At 38.8% G+C, this 20,433-nt stretch overlaps 1 protein-coding gene across 1 annotated transcript in view; it reads right to left on the bottom strand.

Moving 5' to 3' along the window:
* DNAH10 (dynein axonemal heavy chain 10) overlaps positions 1 to 20,433 on the bottom strand; it is a 57,037-nt gene that overhangs the window by 11,555 nt on the left and 25,049 nt on the right. Inside the window, 30 exon segments of the mRNA XM_042805639.1 lie at positions 125 to 404; positions 938 to 1,085; positions 1,674 to 1,895; positions 2,294 to 2,511; positions 3,409 to 3,545; positions 4,303 to 4,484; positions 5,335 to 5,509; positions 6,070 to 6,231; positions 6,871 to 7,068; positions 7,482 to 7,562; positions 8,353 to 8,556; positions 9,508 to 9,679; positions 10,335 to 10,523; positions 10,829 to 10,996; positions 12,082 to 12,175; positions 12,554 to 12,726; positions 13,403 to 13,663; positions 13,994 to 14,146; positions 14,552 to 14,697; positions 15,623 to 15,703; positions 15,706 to 15,741; positions 16,211 to 16,427; positions 16,757 to 16,891; positions 17,413 to 17,535; positions 17,664 to 17,799; positions 18,137 to 18,295; positions 18,478 to 18,596; positions 18,766 to 18,957; positions 19,844 to 19,990; positions 20,100 to 20,288. Of these exon segments, the coding sequence (XP_042661573.1) occupies positions 125 to 404; positions 938 to 1,085; positions 1,674 to 1,895; positions 2,294 to 2,511; positions 3,409 to 3,545; positions 4,303 to 4,484; positions 5,335 to 5,509; positions 6,070 to 6,231; positions 6,871 to 7,068; positions 7,482 to 7,562; positions 8,353 to 8,556; positions 9,508 to 9,679; positions 10,335 to 10,523; positions 10,829 to 10,996; positions 12,082 to 12,175; positions 12,554 to 12,726; positions 13,403 to 13,663; positions 13,994 to 14,146; positions 14,552 to 14,697; positions 15,623 to 15,703; positions 15,706 to 15,741; positions 16,211 to 16,427; positions 16,757 to 16,891; positions 17,413 to 17,535; positions 17,664 to 17,799; positions 18,137 to 18,295; positions 18,478 to 18,596; positions 18,766 to 18,957; positions 19,844 to 19,990; positions 20,100 to 20,288 (4,897 nt within the window).

Below are 20,433 nucleotides of genomic sequence, written 5' to 3'. Positions count from 1 at the left end.
AAGTATAAGGGAGACAATGAATCTTTTAAAAGAATTTCATTGCTGTTTCAGAAAAACATCCAGGACCTAAACTTGCACTACAGCATAATCATTACTTTGTTACTAAATACACACTTTTGCTTACCTGTATAATTGATAACCATAGCTTTGCCAAACACAGAGGGAGAATACTTTGGGTTCGATAACTTGGTGTTCAGGTACAATCTAAAATTACTGTCATAGTCAACCTCTTTGTCACCCAGGACAACGAATGTTCGCCCCTGCGCAACTTTGATATTCTTCTCTAAGACATTGTCTATCACAGGATCAATGTATTCATCGACACCATGCAACAAGAAAGGGTTTCCATACTTTATGGCCAGTTCTAGTTGTTTAAGGAAATCTGGGTCATTAAAGGAAGCCATCTGCAAGAGAAAAATGGGAAGATATGAAAAGAGAACTGATATTCAATTTGCTGAACATTATTATTTTACAATAGTTTCCAGCATTAATGAAGTTTGCTCTTTGTTGCTTTTTGTCTTTCCTCTTACAGATGATATAAACTGCACTGGTACAAAACAGTAGAGGTGCTTTTTTTTTTTCTGATTAGTTGAGAATAATTTCCATTTGAAGAACTACTCTTCAAAGTTCCAACTGTGTCTCTGACTGTGTTAATTGTCCCACAAGAAAACTCTATCCTGAAGCTGGGATAAAACACAGTCTACACCAACTTTTTGGTTATACTGTTTCTGTGTGTACTAAGGCTAGTCAAGATCCCCCCCCAAAAAAATGTGTTCCAAAGAACTGAAAGTCATTTGGACAGTGATATTCAGTATCTGGTTTACAGGCACAACAGACATGTTTGTCAGTACATAATCTGTTTCCCATTCAAGATGACAGATATTTATGCGGCTTTTAAAACGACCAGTAAAGAATGAAAATTATCATTTATCTTCACCCTCAGGTTATTTTTTTCTTCTTTCTTCTTAATCCAATGTAATGCCTGTTGTTGTGGGTCAATACAGAGTGGGAAGCGGCTTGCATATGTTGTCAGGATGCCATTCTGGACAGAGAGCTCATCTGGAGGCAATCCTTGGGAAACCCACCTAGGATTAGAATGGATCAAAGACCAGGTTCAGATGAAAACTTGATGGGAGAGCAGCACATTTAATTTGTCAGTAAAATTAAGTAATTCACTGAACACACTACTAGACACACAAGGAAACATGTAATGTATGTGATTCTGTGAACAGCGTCAAAACTCAGACAGACTCATTGTGTGAGTCCTTTGTAGCTACACTACTCAAAACTCTGACTATTGCATTTGGTAAGTAATCCTGCAGTAGCTGAAATATGGGCTATCTGGACACAGGTTTAATTCCAAATTCATTTAAGTCAATTAAAAGACTCCTATTGGCCTATGGGAACACATTATAAATAACTACTCAAAAAATTTCCTTATATAAGTTCAGTGATTGTCCCTAGAGTATAAAGTACAAGAGTCTGTTATAACAGATAGCCTTCATTAACCAGAAGAAAAATAATTTGTTTCCTTGTCATCTTTGAGACATGAAAGTAAAATGGGCTCTCTGGTATGGCTGTGCACCTCTACCCACAATGTGACAGATTCAGATCCAGACTCCCACTTCACAATTTTACATTCAGTAGTCATTGGGTTTCTTGACTGGACATACCTGCTAACCTCCACCTCATTAGTCAGGAGGCTTTCTATCCTAAATGGTTGACTGAGAGGAATCTCTCGTGAGAGGATATCTTCTTGCCATACTTGATAGATCATTTCATTGCGAAACTCCCAGCTGAATGCTCCTTCATAGCTCAGAAAGGCAGCACAGAGTAGACAGTCTCCAAGCAACTCCACCTTTTGTATTTCATAGTCCTCTAATTCCTTTGTCCACCTGATAGAATTACAACAGAATCCTGGGTCAGTCTGTACCACAGAGATGGGGTTTATGTGCAGAATTTCTACCTGCTGCTACTTTAGATGTAGGTTGAGACAGACCCCCAAATTTACACTCAGTTTTTCTCTCACTATTATGATGGCCACAGACATTGCATTGATCTGAACCTTCCTCCTTTTAATCTGAGTTCACCTTGTTCTTGTGCACTAAAAATTGTTGGTGTTATTTTTCATGAGCTAATGGATATTAGCTTAGAACCAATATTAGCTCTTCTTAGAAAAAAAAAATCACAGAAAGTGATGTCCATTTGACAAAAATGTCTCCGTTTAATAGATTTTATCCCTGGCATATGACCCTCTGATGTCAAAAATGTTCCTCTTTGAATCTAGGCTTACCTCTTGTTCTCAGATCTCAAACCAAAGATGAGTTTGTCAGCAGTTTCTAATCTTCTCTGCATAATCTCTGCTGCTTCTTGTAACTGTTGCTTTTCTTTTATTGCCTCTTGATATTTGTTCCCCAAAGCTTTAAGCTCCTCCTGAATGGTAGCCAGCTCTGCCTTTATCTTTTCCAGTTCCCGCTTACTTATGTAATAATTCCGTTCTAGCCTAGCCACCTACATTACATTATGAAGGAAACATAAGAGTATCAGGGGAAAGAAGCGCTTTGGAGAGAAGTCTTAAATTCTCAGATTTCTTTTGGTTATTTCATGTATTTCAAAGTGTCCTGTTAATAAACAATGTAAACCAAAGTAACTGGTACTGTTTCTCACCCACCTCTTCCCATCCCAAACATATACATCATGGCCTGATACTGCACTTCCAAAGCAGATAAATCTCCCAGAGTTTTGTACCCACAAGGTATATTAAAGCATGTGAGTAGTCCTGATGACATTGAAAGTCAATGTCATCCTGTGACAAAAAGGGAGGTTTGTCTGCTTAATAACAACAGTATTAAGGCCTCAAAAATAATCAGACTCATCATCTAGTGAATATATTTTCTCATTAGTCAGCTGTACATAATAGCCTTTTCTTGAAGAAAGTTTCTCAGCATCATCTGCCGGACATTAGATCACCCTTGGTAATAAAGTTAACCTACCAGTTATTCTAAAAGAAGTTAATCAACAGGTCTGGGTTTAAGGGACATGGATGTTGTGTATTGCTGAGGTCTGCTCTGTCCAAATGCCATGTGTTTTAAGAATTTTTTTTCAGTAGACAGCTATAAACTGTGTTTTTCTAAGCACGTTACATTACAAAATTCCAGCTGAACATGTTCCTCCCTCCTCCTTCAAGCACTGGAATGGATGGAAACCCACATCCCAGCATCATGACACAACAAACACAGCAATTTATTACCAAGTACCTGCCTTGCTCCTCCTAAAATAGCTCTCCTAAACACCTCTTTTTAAGCACTTCTAAGAGAAGAAATGGGCAGTCTACAAAATTGCCAAGTACTATTTTTCTCATGAAGATCATGCTTCATCCTCCTCCAAGTTTGAATCCACATACTTTACCTTTTCTCTCTTTGGCTTGACTTCTTTAACTACATCACAGTAGCTCATCACTGCTTCAACAAACTTTAACATTCCCAGTCCTGCTCTGCTAACAAGTTCCATTTCACTGAAGGTAGTATTAAGACTCTTTAATAGACCTAAATGGGCAAACACAAAAATATTGCGAATTGAATTACAGTGGAGAAATCCTCAGAGAAATAGCTTTCCCTACCAGCAATATCAAGCAATGCTGTGACAGAAAATATGAAACATTTGTCAGAATATTAAAGAGACTCTGACCTTAAGATGAAACTACTGGGCTCTAACAATACAAGCACAGTATTTCTAGTGATTTCTCAAATTCCTTCTCCATAAAGGGAATGCATTCAGGAGTTGTTCAGTATGTCTGAGGATCAGAGTTTGTTTTCTCTGCAGCAGTCAGATGCAATTTTTTTCAAGGAGCCAAATTCCCCTCTTACTGGAACTACTCTGGATTACACCCTTGTGAGCATATGCAAAATTTGGCCCATAAGCTTTAGATGTAGCTTATCTTCTTTCCACTCTGCATATATCACATTTCAATTGCCACCACATGAATGAGGTTGTAATTCTACTAAGTGGCTAAAAGCAGACAGCAGGCCTGCTCAGCTATCCTGCTTGTTTCTTGCCTGCTCTAAACCAGAGTGGGCAAGACCCTAGCTAAGGTATAAACTGGCTGTAACACATAGCAGAAGATCTTTGAACTCTGAAAAATCTAGTCATCCCAACAATGCAACATCTGCAACAATTAGGACAGTTCTGTCCCTTTGCACAAAGTGAATCCCACCCTCCCAAACAACACTGGAAGGATTGCTGCTGTCTAATCACATTAACAAGATCCTACGTTCATTCCAAGTATACAGATCAGTAATTTACCTCGGACAGATTTCACTTGGCTCTGAGTAATTCCATCAAAATCTATCTCCATCAGGGATCGCAGGAAATTTGCCTCAGACATCATTCCTTTGGCTGTCTTCCAGTTTAATTCTTTGTAACCTCTCATTATAAGAACACATTCCAAAACAGCCTGCACCTGCTTAGGAGGTTTTGCAAAGGATCTAGAAAAGAGATGAAGGAGACAGCGGAGGAGAAAAAGGAGACAAAGCACATGATGCTAGGCACAGGTACTTCCTGTTAAGAGTGCCACTGCAATACAACAAGAGCTAGTACATAAGATATCCTACACAAAAAAGATAACCCAGGCCAGACAAGAAATCATTAACTAGTCAAAAGCTCGAAACCAATTCTTGTATTCAGACAATTCGATCAATGAAATACTAAAGGATTTCAACAGCAGAAGGCCTAAAATCTTCAGCCATGATATTCTTCCCTAGGGCAGTGAAGCAGCTGTCCATTGGGAGAAGCAATACAGGAAGAATCTAGAGATCTACAAGAGAAAGGAGACTAAACAAGCATGGCAGGGAAGGGAGAGCCATTGCTATTTCAGGGAGAGCCAAGGACTGGATGTGATTTTATATCTATCTGCAAATACAAGATACATTATAAAAACACAGAGAGAAATTAATTCAGCAGAGAAATAAATTTTCATGCCATCAAAGCATCCCTGAAAAACAACTGGTATGTGTTCCTATTCACACAATAAAACCAAAGGGGTTTGGACAGCCACCACTCAGGCAAAAAACATACCAGTTTGTAATGGGTCAGACACAGGGTAGAGAAATATGGGGAAAACGTCAAACAAAGGACTGGCAGAACAGGCTTGAGGGAAAGTCCTGGACTAGGAATCAGGGGATTCTGTTCTGACCTCTACGCCTGGACAACTGATGCCCTGACGTTCACCCATACACATGCAGGTGAGAAAGGTGAGGCTAAGACTCAGACCCTGCAAACAAGGGCCTCTCAGTGAATTTCCAAGAGTTTATGCCTCTGTACATCCAAATGAGTCACCTGATCTCAGTCACATCAGACTTGTCAAGCTTCTGAAGCTCCAGCTTGGCAGCTTCTAAAATAGGCATGACTTCAGCCAAAGCTGCCTCAGCAGCCGCCTTCTCCACAGCAATGATCTTATTCTGTTCCTCTATCTCCACAGCTTTTTCTTCAGCCAATTTTCTCTTCTCCTCAGCTAGAAATTGTAAAGGCAGGACCATAAATGGATAATTCAAACGTGTATACAAAACATATACTAATATAAATTTGCTCTTGGCTGAAAATCAGAAATTACTATCAACCCAGTACCTTTGTGTTGCTAGCTTGCCAGTGTTCACAGTTCCATCACCAGGTTAGGAACACTGTTAGTGATTTACACAACAGCATACATAATATCTTTTCCTCCCATCCTTCCCTCTGTTTTTCCTCTAATAGTAATTTCCTGAATCAGAAGGACCCTTTCTTGCTAAGGCCTGTTTCCCACGTTACACCCGACACCTTGGAAAGGGAAAACAAGGGCAGGTGAATATAGTATTGAGCTGTGTAAAGTACTGTAGGCCAAATATATAGAAAAGATGGCAATTTGGGCAAGACAGGGGATCTACTCTTCTAGCGTGACATTAGATCAGCACAGATACAAGAGGGTTACCTCTAGAAGCAGCAGGAGCTCTCAGAGGGTCTTCCAATCCAACCCAACACAGACTATGTGAGCCTTGCTTAGCCTGTGGGACACTTCAGTAGCTGAAAACTACCTACCTGCTTCTGTGTTTGCTGAAATCTCTTGTAACAAAACCTCACAAGCAGCTGATTTTTCTGCTAGCACAATCCTTTGCTCAGCAAGTTTCTTGTTCAGCTCAACCAGTTGTATACTAGCTTCCTTCAGTTTAACTAAGCCGCCATCCAGCCGTTTACATTGTGCTAGGTAGAAAAAAAGGGAGAAATGTTAGTGATTCATTGACTGTGTACTATCATACTGCAACAGAAAATCTCACAGAAGGTAAATAGGCTTATAGGTGCCCTTTCCAGGAAGGCAACCTTGGTTATGAAAGGAAAATGGCTCTTAGAGATTTTTCCTTTCCTGAGCCTCCCACCCAAGATGGTGTGAATGTCACTCGAGCTGTCACACAGTGGCCCTGTGCCACAACTTGCTTTCCATATTACACTGTTCATGTTTTATCCTCTTCACATATTTCAGTGCCCACTGAAGTATGAAAAAGAATTTCTGCTTGAGGAAGAACGTCAAACCTTGAGCTAGGCTGAGCTGTTATTAGATCTAAGCAGACTCTTCCCCAAACAAAGGAGTGTCTGGTTTGGAGATTCTGCCTCAGGTTCATGCACAAAAGAATCTGAGGAGAGCCTACTGTGTGACAGAAAGTCTGAACATTCACATGTAGCCAGGATATTGGTCCAATGTCAAAACCAGATACCAGTATAGTATTTGAGATAGAACTGATAAAGTGATTTTTGCATAATGTAATATATGGGATTCTCATCACATTTTTTAAAAAAGTATTTAAATCACTTTTTAATAAGTAGAAAACATCTACACAACCTTACCTAAAATGAACTCATTTTTCTCCTCCAGTAATTTTGAATAAGTTTGGATAAAGTCAAGGTAATTTTTTGGTGTGACATGGTTGCTACGTCTCAGTTTCTGCAGAAACCTCTTGCTGAAATCCCCTACAGATTCATGCACCATGACCATGTGCTCAATCACTGACTTGGAGCTCCCTGATGGGATGCGTTCATTATTTCCTAAAATTGGGCAGAAGAAATAAAAAATTTCAAAGATTTTTTTTTTTTTCAGAGTCTGCCAATTATCATCTTTTTATGTACATGTAAAGGCAGGCACAAAAAAAAGAACTCTTTTCTGGGTCAAAAAGCAAGATCAAGGCAAAGTCAGAAGAGAAACTGGGCCTCCTGGTAGGCAGGCCACATTGTCTGCAGAGTTGGGAACTTGCATTTTAGTAATTTTTTAAATCTATTTGAGTAAGAAACTCAAATCTGAAAGCATTTTATGACTGGGATTTTGCGTCACCCATTTAGAGTCAGGGTAACAAGCACAATGGGAAGTCAAATGATAAAATCTACAATAACTGCAAAGTAAAGAACATATTTCTTAGGCAATCCCAAGGGCTAGTGGGTTAAAATACTGACATTTTACATACCAACAAAGGATTGTGCAACTGCATACAAGGCCTGGGGGGGCCAGGGCAAGAACCAGTCAATACCAGTGTTGTTGACAAGACCTTAAAATAAAAGGATAGTGTTATATGAAAAATTCCTTTGTAAAGCTAGACCCTAATCTGCCAGGCAGTCCCATGCTTAACTTTATTTGCATTAAGAATTTGCAGGACCTATCTCATTTGACTTCTGCTTAGTAACAATATTTACCACAAAGTCAATTTACCACAATATTTACCACAAAGCTGCACCTGTGTCCTGGTAACCCCATTGTACTATTCCTTAGGCTGTACAGGATGCAGTCAAGAGATGCAACAAGGTATTTTAATGCCTGCCTTAAGATTCCCACCTGTACCCAATCTTTCATCTGTCTCTTCAGCCTCCCAGGATTCCTTTCAGCCACCTGCTGAAGCACAACATCCACCAGGCTCAGGTGTTTTTTCTCTCAGTAGGTATCCCTCTCACTATGCCCTTTTTTTGGCTTTAGATATAAAAATGTTTCTCTTACCACTGTCCTAGTCTCATAATGATTTAATACCACATATTCTCCCGTAAACTCCAGAAGAGAGGATGCAGACAATGGCTGTATATTTCCAGTTTAATGAGGATGACCAATTGATTTCTAGCTGTTCAGCTGGAAAATTAACTGATCTGGTAAATGGTAATCAATAATACTTGCTGATATGTGGTATTTAACTGGAAAAAAAAAAATAATGCACTGCAAATCCTTAATCATGAAACCTGCTCTGCTTAGCGTTAGCTGCCAGACATATCTGAGTGTCCACTGGAGATTTTCTCTTGTCTGCAAACCTGTATTTCACAGGGAAGGGACTAAGCAGTGTATACAGTTGATACCTGGGAAATTTCTGCACCACGTTCTCAAATCATCCCCAACTGGGGACATTCCCAGGACAATGTGAAGGTTGCCTGCACATTTGTTTACAAAATATTGCCAGACACTCTCTTTAGCTGGGTTCACACCAGCTTTAGTAGCTTCATCTCCAATCTGACTTAGTATGGTGTCTTTTTCATCATCTGGAAAAAGGGCTGGCACTATTCCTGTAACATAAGGACAGAAGAATGCTAGTGAGAACAACCAGTAAGAGAAAACCATATGGCTGGGGCTATGGCAGATGAGAAACCAGAGACACAAATTTTAAACCTTGTTCTGCAAAAATTATTCTGGGTAGTTTTGAACAAACCTATTAATCTCTCTATGCTTCTCCTCCTCCCTCCAGTCCCCATGGAAAATAGAGAGGCAGTACTTAGGATGATGCAAGGGGATTTAGAGGATAATTAATTCATTTTGTTTGGGCTTCAGCAACATATATAAAATGTCACAAGAACATAAAGTGCTCTTAACTCTGCAAAGAAAATCTTCGTTAGTGTCTATAAACCATCAGTTCACATTTTCACTCTCTCCATCACATGGCAAATATTGCCTAAATTACCTAACAACAGACATAAGCAGACCAGGAACAGGGAAATCTAGACCAAGGAAAGGGATAAGATTTAACACATCTGTTTTCGGATCAGAATGTGTAGGAACTTCTATAGACAGGGTGGTCACACAGTGCCAGCTACTGCTCATTTTCAGCTGCTGCATACACTAAAAGATACTAAACATTTTAGGACATATATAAGCATATATATAAGCAGTTGCTGCAGCTCAGGTGAATGCTATTCAAAAGCCAATGGGACAAAAGGTGGGTTTGTGGTCAAATGCAGCTGAAGTTATGCCTCAGTCTTGGAAGAAATCTGAGACTCCTGCAACATCATGATCAGCAGGAATTAACCCTATAGGCCTCCCAAACACATACAAATGACTGTAAGAAGATGCCAAAAAGCCATTATTAAGGCCAAGATCATTTCAGGTAGTACTGAAAGGTGTAACTAACTAAAGCAGCAGAGGACACAGACTGAAACAGTAATAGCTGGATCAAAGGTACATTGGAGATTATGAGTCACAAATAGATACTGATCGGGAGTAATTGAGGCTGCCTGTGCCACCTGAAGTTAACATGTTGTTGATGAGTTCCAGGAAACTCTCTTCTGCTACATGGGCATCTGTAAACAAGAAGACCATTGACTTGTTCTCAATACCCATCTTCTGGTACAAATCTTTCAAATCTTCTCGAAAATTAGTTTCTCCATATCCTCGACTCAATATGATCTCAAACACCTAAGGATGCAAGCATATACTGAGAAGACGCAGACACAAGAGAAGACCCAAGACACAATGGTAACTGAATTTCAATTAGACCAGATCAAGGGTTTTGATTTGGCCCCTATCATAAGTAAATGTGTAAGTATTGAAAAAATTATTCACTACATTCTTTTTAAAAATTACATTTGTACAAGCCCACGGGATTGCATTTTCAGAATTGCTTTGTGTTCATCCTCCTTTTTGTTCCTCCCTTCCAATCCTCTGTAAGAGACTGAAAGAACCTCTGAGAGAGGAACATTTCCTATCTGAAATATTACAGTATTAATCACAACAAGGTTCCTCAAGCAGCACTGGAGTGCTGCTGTAATACAGATAAGTAACAAAAGCAGTAGTTAGGGACTATTAGTTGTTCACTGCCAGACCCATCCTTGTTTTCTGTCCCAGTGCCAAAACCCAGATTCAGGCACTGACAGCTTCCTGCCCAGATCACCCACACTCATCATCTTAGACCTCCTGGCAATCATCTCACCCTGTTTTTCTCTGCACAGGGAACAGATGTCAGCCTGATCTTACCTTGACTGAGTGACTTCCCTCCCCTTCAGCAATTTAATCATGATCACAATATTGCTTTCCCTGTCTTCTTTCACTGCAAAGACGCAGGGTCACTAACCTCGTATCCAGCTGTATAGGCAGCCAGTCTTGTTAGAGACTGCTTTCCTGAGCCTCCCACTCCTATAAGCAGGGCATGCCCATGATCCATCCGTATGATGCGATGTACATGGATTAAGTGCTCCAAAGCATCATCAAAAAGAACCAGGTTCATTTTAATATTAACTTCATTATATTCTTCCAAAATCTCCTGCAGACAAAGGTGGACAGAATGTTACTATGAGACCAGTGAAATAATTAATAACATTAATAACATAACAATCCATTTAGCAGCATTATTCCTTTCCCCTTCCTCAGGGAAAATAAACTATTGGAAAACACTGCCAACTCTGTAGCTGATCCTCAGTTTTCATTACTGCAGACCCCAAATGGGTAACAGTGCACATAAAATTCTATGTGCACACAGAAAGAGAAGAAATTTCCTATAGTTGGCTCCTGCCTGTTCCTCTGGCACAGAGACAGAATCAGGCACAGTTCCAAGCTGATGCACACTACCTGAAAGAGAGCTTTTGCTGCATCATAGTCTTGGATATCTTCATAAATGCGATGTTCTCCTTCACTCCGTGCCATCCTGAAATCTCCAAAAAGGATAGGATCCCTCATGGCCTGCTCCAAGTCATCTTTGAAATTCTCTTCAATCAGGTTTTTGATATGACCTTGTACCTTCAAGGATATGAAATGAGTCAGACAACGCAACAAAGCAAATGATTCTGAATCCAGAAACACTTAGAAGGGTGATAATGCAGATTATTGCTCAAATACTGACTGATTTCAAGGGGATACTTATGTCACTAGAAGATCCAAAGGCCACAGCCTCCTATTGTGTTCTATGTATGATCTAAAATGATCTAACAGGCAGTTCAAGAACCATTCAAGCCAATGGACTGCAGAAGTTTAAGACAGAAAAGGATAAGCCTATTAAAAAAAAATACCTTCTCATATATTGGTATAAATATTATATTAGTAAACCTTCCTTCTCAGCATTCATAGATGGCTCACCACCAAGATTTCTCAGAAATCTTGTAAGTCTGAATGAATGTACAAGAACAGAAGAGTTGCAATATAACTATTCTGAGTTGTGAAAATTAAGCTGGAAATGTATCTTTGTATGTTATAGGAGAAAGTTTTAAGCAGAAAAACCGGAAGTCATCTTAATCTACCCTTTTTCACCTAAGCAAGTTGCTTTACAAGTAGCTTACGTAGAAGTAAACTTTACCCCAATTACTCCCCTAATTCTCAAGGTATAAAATTGGTGTCATTCTCTCTTGTGTTATATATAATTTGATATAATTTGGAGCATTTTCCAATTTGCATAACAATCAAAACTGAATCCATTGTTTAAGGACTCAGCTCTTATCCCTCTTTTTCCTACTTGATTGTACAGTCACATTCTGATACAATCCTTCGTAAAGGAAAACGCTGACTTGATTTCCTGAGTTTTCCCCTGCACTGCTCTTACACTTTCTCACCTGCGCCACTGCTAACCAATTTTCCTGGACAGACAAACCAAGTGACACTTTCCATTCCTTTATCTGATCTGCTCACTCAGTCTGCCATAGTCACTTTATTTTAGAAAAAAAAAAAACAACTCCATGGGCCATGTTTTAAATTAATGGAGAAACATAGTGGTTAGACAAGTCTGCAGTCTGACTGCAAGTTCTAAGTGCAACAGTTGGTAATGTTGCTCTTGCAAATTAGTTGCCATAGTAATAGGCAGTGACTACTAAAAATTGAAAGAAATTACTCACCAACGCTTTGTCTGCTTCATTAATCAGCCTGTCATGGAAAACCCTCAGGCACTCATTTCTCCAAACTCTCACCATCTGGGTCACCGTTTGAAACCTACATTAAAATTGAAATATCAGACTGCACCAAATGAGCTGACACGATTCCTAAGGCCATATGGTTAATAACACGGACCAAAGTCTGGACTGACTTTTTTTTATTCTTTTTGGTTTTGTTCTTTTCCTAAGGGCAAATAAATCTGCTTGCATTTCTACCTCTGAATATCTTATTTAAGAAAGACTAACTCATCAGTGTTTCTCACCAAGAGTAATATCACAATTTAGGATGTTCCTGAACATTTTCTCATTGTGGTGACAGTTTAATGAAAAGAGACCAAATGTGAGTGATTTCATGTACCAAATTACCTCACCTTCACCCACATTCATGCAATATAAACAGGTGTAGGACCATTGAAGGCAATTTTTCTATTCTTACCTTTCTGGAGTTGTAAGAATAAGTCCATTATAGACCCTGGAAAGATCTCGCAGATTAAAAATGTAATGGAATTTGGAAGGAGTAGCAGGTAGGTCACGAATAATCATTTTATAAAGCTCCAAAGTACATACAGTAATCTTGTCAGAGATGGCTGATATAGACTCATTAAACATCTGCAAACATGAGAAAGAAGAGGTGTTTTCATGAGACTGCCCAGAGAGAACTCAATGCTATTAAATATATTCTGCTTTCCAGCTTTAACCCTGCTTGGTATACTTCAAATAACTGAGGACAAACATTTTCAGAAATCCCTATTCCTCTGTAGGATGAACGTTCTCCAGTTAAATGTTTTGGGGAGGGACCATCTTCACGTCCAAGCTTGCACAGTGCTGAAGATAACATCAAACTCCATGACTGGAATTTCCATAGCATGTCTACAGCAGAAAAAATGAGTTCTTTTCTTATAGAATGTTGCAGGTTACTTGCTAGTAATGCGGTCTACTGCACTGTATTAAATTTTTCACTGTCTTTCAGGAAACAGTTTGCTGACCTTTGTGTATTTGGTTACAGGAATCATAACCAAATCATTCACAGGTTTCAACCCATGAAAAGCACCAGGTTTATAAATTATCTGCTGACTTGAATCTTTACATTTTACTCAAGAATTTACTAAAGCAGTGTAAACCCATCTCTTGAGAAAGAGGAGAGCAAGGGAAAGGTTTGCATGAGGTTCCAAATAAGTAGAAAGCCCGACAACAGAAGATTTCAGGTCTTGCTATAACACAGAGATAAATGTCTATTTAAAAATAATAAACCTGTTGAGAAATCCTTTTAAAACAGTGAAATTACCGCAGTGTGGCCTTTAAGGATGGAGGCATAGATCAAATTCAGTGATTGTTCAGAAGGAAAAGGTATGTTAAAAACACTGAAGAGTGAGATGAATCGAGGGTCAACTTCATTCCGACCTCCTCCAGCTTTCCCCATGGCAGCAATAAAACCCAGGTCTCGAAGAAGTTTACAGTTCATCTCCTTACCACGGTCATACAAGAAGCCTTTTTCTAGTAGCAGCTTCAACAGGGCAATGGGTTGCTGTGTGCCATACTCATCAACCTTTGTAATACAAAAAAGTCAAGATATTTAGAGCACAGTACATCAGCATGCCAGTTACTGCTATAAATGTGGAAATACTGTGTTCCACACTCAGGAAAACACTACAAGGACCAAGTGACACTCTGTAAAGCTCTAGCACTGACTGCAAACATTCATTCCAATGTCTCCTATGGGAAAAGTGCCTGTTGTCCAAGATAATCTAAATGCACATAATTTTCCCCATTTGTAAAGAAAAAGGGATGGTTTCTACAATACACAAACTGCAGCCAATATCAAGCCACAGAAACATTATTTTAGTGGCATAAAGAAATGATCCAACTGGCAACTTACCCTTGGCATATTCATATCATCCATGAAAACAAGGAGACGTTTTCCCATAGGAGGGCCATAAGTGTCTTTAGTTCGTTTCTCTACATTTGTCTCTAGGTTTCTCTGAATGTCCATTGATGTTGTACGAGAAGAGAAGTTAATTACTAGCAGCAGCTGCAAAGGGGAGTAAATGGATAAGAATGGATTTTCACCTGTTCTTTTATTTAACTAGAGCATTCAAAAAATATTCTGTATATTAGACTGTCAGACATACAGGAAATACTTCTCTGGTCCATTTATTCACTTGAATTACAGAGGACAAAGAAAGTAATCCCATTCTTAGCACTTCAGTAATATATATTTACTTTATAAAATTGAATCTGTACATGGTAGAAGAAAGAAAACATTTGATCCTGAAGGATTCTCAAATCATTCACACGCTTTGGGTCTGGAGCTTGCAGTCACGTTACTAAAGTCATGATTGCTACCCACAGATTCAGGCTTCACAATGAAAATTTAACACAAGGACAAAGAATGAAAATGCAGCTTTACAAACAAGGCAAAACGCCTCATACATACATTAAGGTCTTTGTTCAGATTGTTTAGGAAGTTTTGTGTAGTTGCTGTTTTAGATGTACCCGATTCACCTACAAGAACAACTGGGCAGTTTGTTTTTACCATCTGTTCTAGTAACCAAGTAGTGCGTGTTGTATCCACTGTAGGCACTGAAAAAGATCATGAATATGATAGCAGGTTAAATCAAAATGCAGTACAGCTGGGGGATTTATATTTATAGAATAGTGCTGGACCAGACTCTCAAGGTATTAACATGCAGTTGCACAAAGGCATAATCTGAAATATCAACTCACTAACAATGTTGAAAGAAAATTTTAATTGCTCAACCATCTCTTTTCAGCTTTTATCATTGGGATCTTTTTTCCTATAGTTATATTAAAAAGGAAGTTATCTTCCATGTAAGAGGGTCATAGACTGGTTAAGATCCATTTAATCCCTATTTCAAAGATATAATCAGGATTTATTTGGATCATGAGTATTTTCCCAGAACTCTACAGAAATTATTTTTTTTTCTATGTGAATAGCCTGCCATTAGCAAATTCATTATAGATCATGTAATTATCTCTTGTGTCAGTGAAGTTAAGCTGTGCTTGCTGAAGTATTACTATAAAATAACCTGCCTTAATTTGTCCTTAACTATGAAAAGCACCTGTCACTATTATACAGTGCTTGAAGTAACAACCAATAGCAGCCTTAAGAATGTAATTTTTATCTACTGAGTACTTGAACCATGGAGCTGACATTTTTCCTAGAGTTTCTGGTAGAGCAGACTGTGAATCTTCTGCTATTCTGGCTTGTAAAAGGCATTGTTAGCTCCTAAATAGCCTTATTAATTGAAACAAGCTTTTCATCCTTTCCTCATTTATTTATGACACCTTGCTGTAAATATCAACTCCATTCCTGATAAACTACCATGACAAGAACATTAAAGAAACTGATTTGTGTCATCACAAGAAACTGAACCTAGATGACCTTCAGCATAGAAAGAGGTTGCTCATGTTAAGTGTCATGCACTCAGTGGTGGCACACTATAAATTAAAGGCATATCATCACTGTGTTATATTTTACACTCACCTAGAATGTCAAGAAATTTCACCTGAGGCTTATGAATATATTCAGGAACAAGTTTCATCCAAGGTACCCAGTTTTTTGAAATCCATCAAAATGAAAGTCATACAAAGTTGGTAGCTGACCTGCAAACCATTAAGCAACTGGAAGTTTTCTAGGACACTGAAATATTTCATAGGAAAATAATCTGATTGAGATGAAAGTGAAGGGTGAGGTTCTGGACCAAGTTGGGCAACACTGTGTTCTGTTCACTTGTCATTTAACCCAGTAAGATATCAACCAAAATTCTCGCAGTCCAGCACTTGGAAGGTACTATTGCATTTTAAGCGCCTTCCACTGGCTTTCCTTTCACATTTTATTTTTCCTTTCATGTCATCTTGACATACAAAAGTACTGTTCTGTGAGGACAGACCAGTAGCTGAGAGTCACCTAGCATCAGTATCTCTATGTGGTTTTCAGTTATAGTCTTTCAGTGGGCATATTTTGCAGCCAGGATAGCTAGCTGGAAGGAAGAATGATGTTCTGCCTTCATGGAAACTAACATTTTTCTAATATAATCAATGGGATTCAGACTAATTTATGACAAGATCCTACCTGGCAGCTCCCCTGGCTTAGCCAGGACGTTGTCATCATGAACAGTAGACATGCAGGAAATACGTTTAACAGTTTCATCAAACTTAATTCTCCCAGCATCAAGAAGAGTAGCACCTAAGGAGCAATACAAAGCTTCCAAGAAAAAACACTCCAGAACATCAGGATCATCACACTGTACCACAACTAGAGCTTCCAGCATCACAGTCAACTGCACCACCTGTTGTAAAACAAGACAAAACTGTAAATAGAACCGTAAATGGAATTGCTATTTGGACACATGAAAACTCTTAACATGTTTTCAGCAACAGCTGAGTGTTTGCTGATCTTCTGTCCTTACAAGTGTATCTACAGATATGAGTTTTAATGCAGGAGAAGAGCATTGTTAGGAACTGGCTGTTTCTTTTATCTCTTAGTGCTCATCACTAGCAAACCGACAGTTCAGCATGGACTCTACTCCTGTGCTTTCTTTGGGACGTTTTTACTCTCTCCATCATTCCATTTCTCTTTCTAGACAAACTTTTTCAATCTTCATTCTCTATTCCTTACCATATTTAAATCTGTTTGAGGAACAATGGTCTTCAGCCTTTCTCCATGTCTGCCTTCCACAATTCCCTCTACAATCATATCAATAAGGTAGGGCACATATTTTTGAAAGAGACGATTCAATTGAGTTGCCTCTTGCTGAAGAATGAAAAGGACAATAATTCAGTACACAGAAAAGTGGAAAGCTGATTTTTGACAGCAGATCTTCCCATCAATACCTGGCTGACCAAGTACAATTGTTCTTGCAGGAATCACTTCTACCAAAGACAGGGTACAGTACCATGAAGAAATGTGACACTGTTGTATAGACTGGGTTTTCGGCAGATGAAGATCTGCATTCATTGGGTACTAGCAACTAAGTTCTCTTACTTCAACTCCCTGTGGACTTGACTTTTTAATCTAAATGTAAGAAACAAGGACCTAAGCACTCTCACTGTTAACACTCTGGAGATCAGGTAAACTGATTTTTTGGTTCTTCACTTCCCAGAAACAACCAGGAGTTAGAAAAGCTAGGAATATTCTTTAGACCTCTGCTGCAGGCCTAGAGATTAAATTTGTTGTCAGAAAATCAGACAGTCTTTACAAAGTTGGTTTTTTACATCTGTCTACAGGTTGGTATTTAATACAGATACTCACTGAACAAGTGCAGAAATTCCCACCTCATTTTCTCTTTTTTGGATCCACTTCTGCCAGTAGGGCATATATTTCAGATTTTTAGGATCTACAAAGACCATTCCACAGCGGGATACCGTGGCAGGAGATGCATACTGTAAGTCACCAACCTGTAAAATAACGAGACAAGATGATCGTATAGTTAAACAAAGAACAGCCACAGTAACTGCTTTCAGGCTTTGTAGACTCATCTGTATCTAACCCTTCCCATGTACTAAACGGTACAGTCATTACTTACCTCAAACAACAAAGCACAGTGTGACTGAAGTCTAATCCGCTCCCCATTTGCCAGGGTCAATAACCTGTTGTCATCCATGACAGAATTCATGTTTTCAACCCAGAGAGCATCCACATCTCCATCAAACAGAATGTACCTGTGAATACATGAGCCAAGGGGCACTGACTAATCTCTGATTTTACTAATATATTTCATAATTCAGGTGTGCCATCAATGGTGTAAATGTCAGTCCAGGTGTTTTGAAGCCTCCCATTCATATTTGATAACTGCATAGTTTCCATCCATCTCACTGAGGCTGGAAACTCTCAGAAGACAGAAAAACCCCTAGACATTTACTATTTATTTAGCTTTGCTTTCTTTTTTTTTTTTTTTTTAATAGTGCAGTATCAAATATTTAAAATAAAATAAAATAAAACATTGATGTAAAACTCAGTAGCTAAAAATCAACACCACATTGATTTCTAGCTGTCTACCTTCGCTCTTTCTTCTCAGTAGGCCTGTTGATCTCCCGGAAAATGTTTGACAGAACTCCATCTGTCCAGTCTCGTGTGGTAGGGTCAAGGATCCCATACAGCTCAATAACACTCATAGCTTTGGGGTTCATTATGTAAACCTTTGTCAATAATCCTAGCCTATAGATACAGCAAGAAAAGCAATATTAAAATGACACAATACCATCTCATGTTAACCCCAACAAATATTATGGTCAGCTATTGATCTTGTCATGACTATACAGAATAATGCAGTCTATGACATTTTACAACCAGATGTATCAAATACCAAATGTACCAAATGTATCAAATTCCATACTCACTTGTTTTGGGCCTGGCACAAAGCATTAATGACAACTGACTTGCCACCTCCAGTAGGTCCAACTACCATTGTAGTGTGACGAGTTAACATTGTCTCATACATCTGAACTACTTTATCAACCTGAAAAATAAATATTGATTCAATAGACTGCTGTCCATAATTCCTCTGTGGAAAAGATCAGCAGCTGGTGTATACCAGCTAGGCTTTCCTGGAGTCTCTCCAGGGTGCAGCAAAGCATATCCAGCCTAATGTTTACAACAAAAACTCCAGCAATTAACATTTTTTATACCTGGACTGGTAAAATAACATAACCTTCTTGTTCCAGCACTTCTTCTACTGCATCATTAAAGTAAGGATAGCGGATTCGAGGGCAATCCAGGCCAGGAAACAGGTCAGAGATTAGGCCAAGGAAGAGAGGTACATCTTCAAACACAAATTTAGGAAGATTCATATCTCGTAGAGCTCTCATCAGTACAACTTCCTAGACAAAACATAGCAGAATCAATCTTTACCAAATAGCTAACCCACTATCTAATATGTAGTAACTTCAAACATCTCTAATAACTATTGCCTGATTACTTTAGTACAGCTTTGAGAATGTTTTCTTTGCATCAGTTACTAGCAGAAACAAAGGTTCTTTTATAGGATTTAAGCATACCAATAGCCAAGAATAATACACTACCTTTTTCCACCATATTAACCAAATGTCAAATGGCTGGAATGGCCCACACCACAGTTTCCCTGAACTGATATTAAAATAACCAACTGTTCTGCGAACATACCCAAGTTCTGTAATCCTCTTGAGAGCATCATTTAAACCCCAACTTCCTGCCAACCTGCAACATGCATCTGTACATAACTTTATAGGAGAGCTACCTTCATCTGTCTCCAAGTTTTTAAGCAGAAATTTGAGTAAGGATTTCCCTAGGCAACAGGGTATCACAACCGTACATATAGAAATAAAAAATAGGTGTAAAAGAAAGGCATGAAAAGCAATGCAGGATTGAAAAAACGTTCATTTATAAGTATACTGTACTACGTGAGCTACACAATTAACAACTGCATGACTGGAGCACTCACTGTTCAAAAACCAGCTTTCGTTATTCATCCAGAGACATTCATCTGGTTATTTGCATCCTGGACTTAAGAAGAAGTAAAATTTTCTATAGATTTCCCTACCTTGACTAGAGTTCTAATGGTAACTTTCTGGAAGAGGGCATGATGTGCCTCAGTAAGAACAAAGTGAAATAATAAGACAAGTAACACCATTGCTCCTGTTTCCAAAGCAGACTACAGCAGATGTGTAAACACATCCTCTTCATAGCGAAAAAGATGATCTGCCCAGGGTAACTAAGTAGCAAAACTACCTCACTGAGGTCTGCTGATCCTCTTTTCAATTCTCCAGCCATCACCAACACTGACTTAAGGGCCCGCAGTCCAAAATCATAATGGTGCTGTTTAGAAAGTTGTTCCTTTGCCAGCTTGTATAGCACCGTCATCTTTTTGGCAAGCATCTGTTTGAGATTTAAGTTAGAGAATCACAAATGTGTATGTCACAGCAAAACACGGACCATGCATACATGGGTGTGTACACGGGCATGGGTAGCAATAAAACTTTCCTACCTTTGCCATAAGGAACCCTTCAGAAAAGAGCATGATTTCACAGATTTGCTGAAGATCTGGTACAATAACAACCACAGGCCTGAACAAAGCTTTTACAGACTCAGGGAGCTCAGTCCGACCAGCATAACCAGGATTCATTGTAATAAAAATGCCCATTCTGTTGTCAAGAGTAATTTCCTGTCCTTCAAACTAATGGCATAAGATGATGTTAGAACAATGTATATTTGGAATTTAAATAAATAGTACTATTTGCTCAAAGAGAAAACCAGCAATACTGGGGTACCTACTTAGGACAACATGTTAAAATATTTAGCTTTAGTCAGTCATCCAGATA

The sequence above is a fragment of the Tyto alba genome, unplaced genomic scaffold, assembly GCF_018691265.1.
Source record: "Tyto alba isolate M040663 unplaced genomic scaffold, T.alba_DEE_v4.0 Super-Scaffold_44, whole genome shotgun sequence".
Lineage (NCBI taxonomy): Eukaryota > Metazoa > Chordata > Aves > Strigiformes > Tytonidae > Tyto > Tyto alba.
The sequence above is the reverse complement of the archived record's forward strand: the minus strand, read 5'-3'. Positions and strand labels throughout refer to the sequence as shown.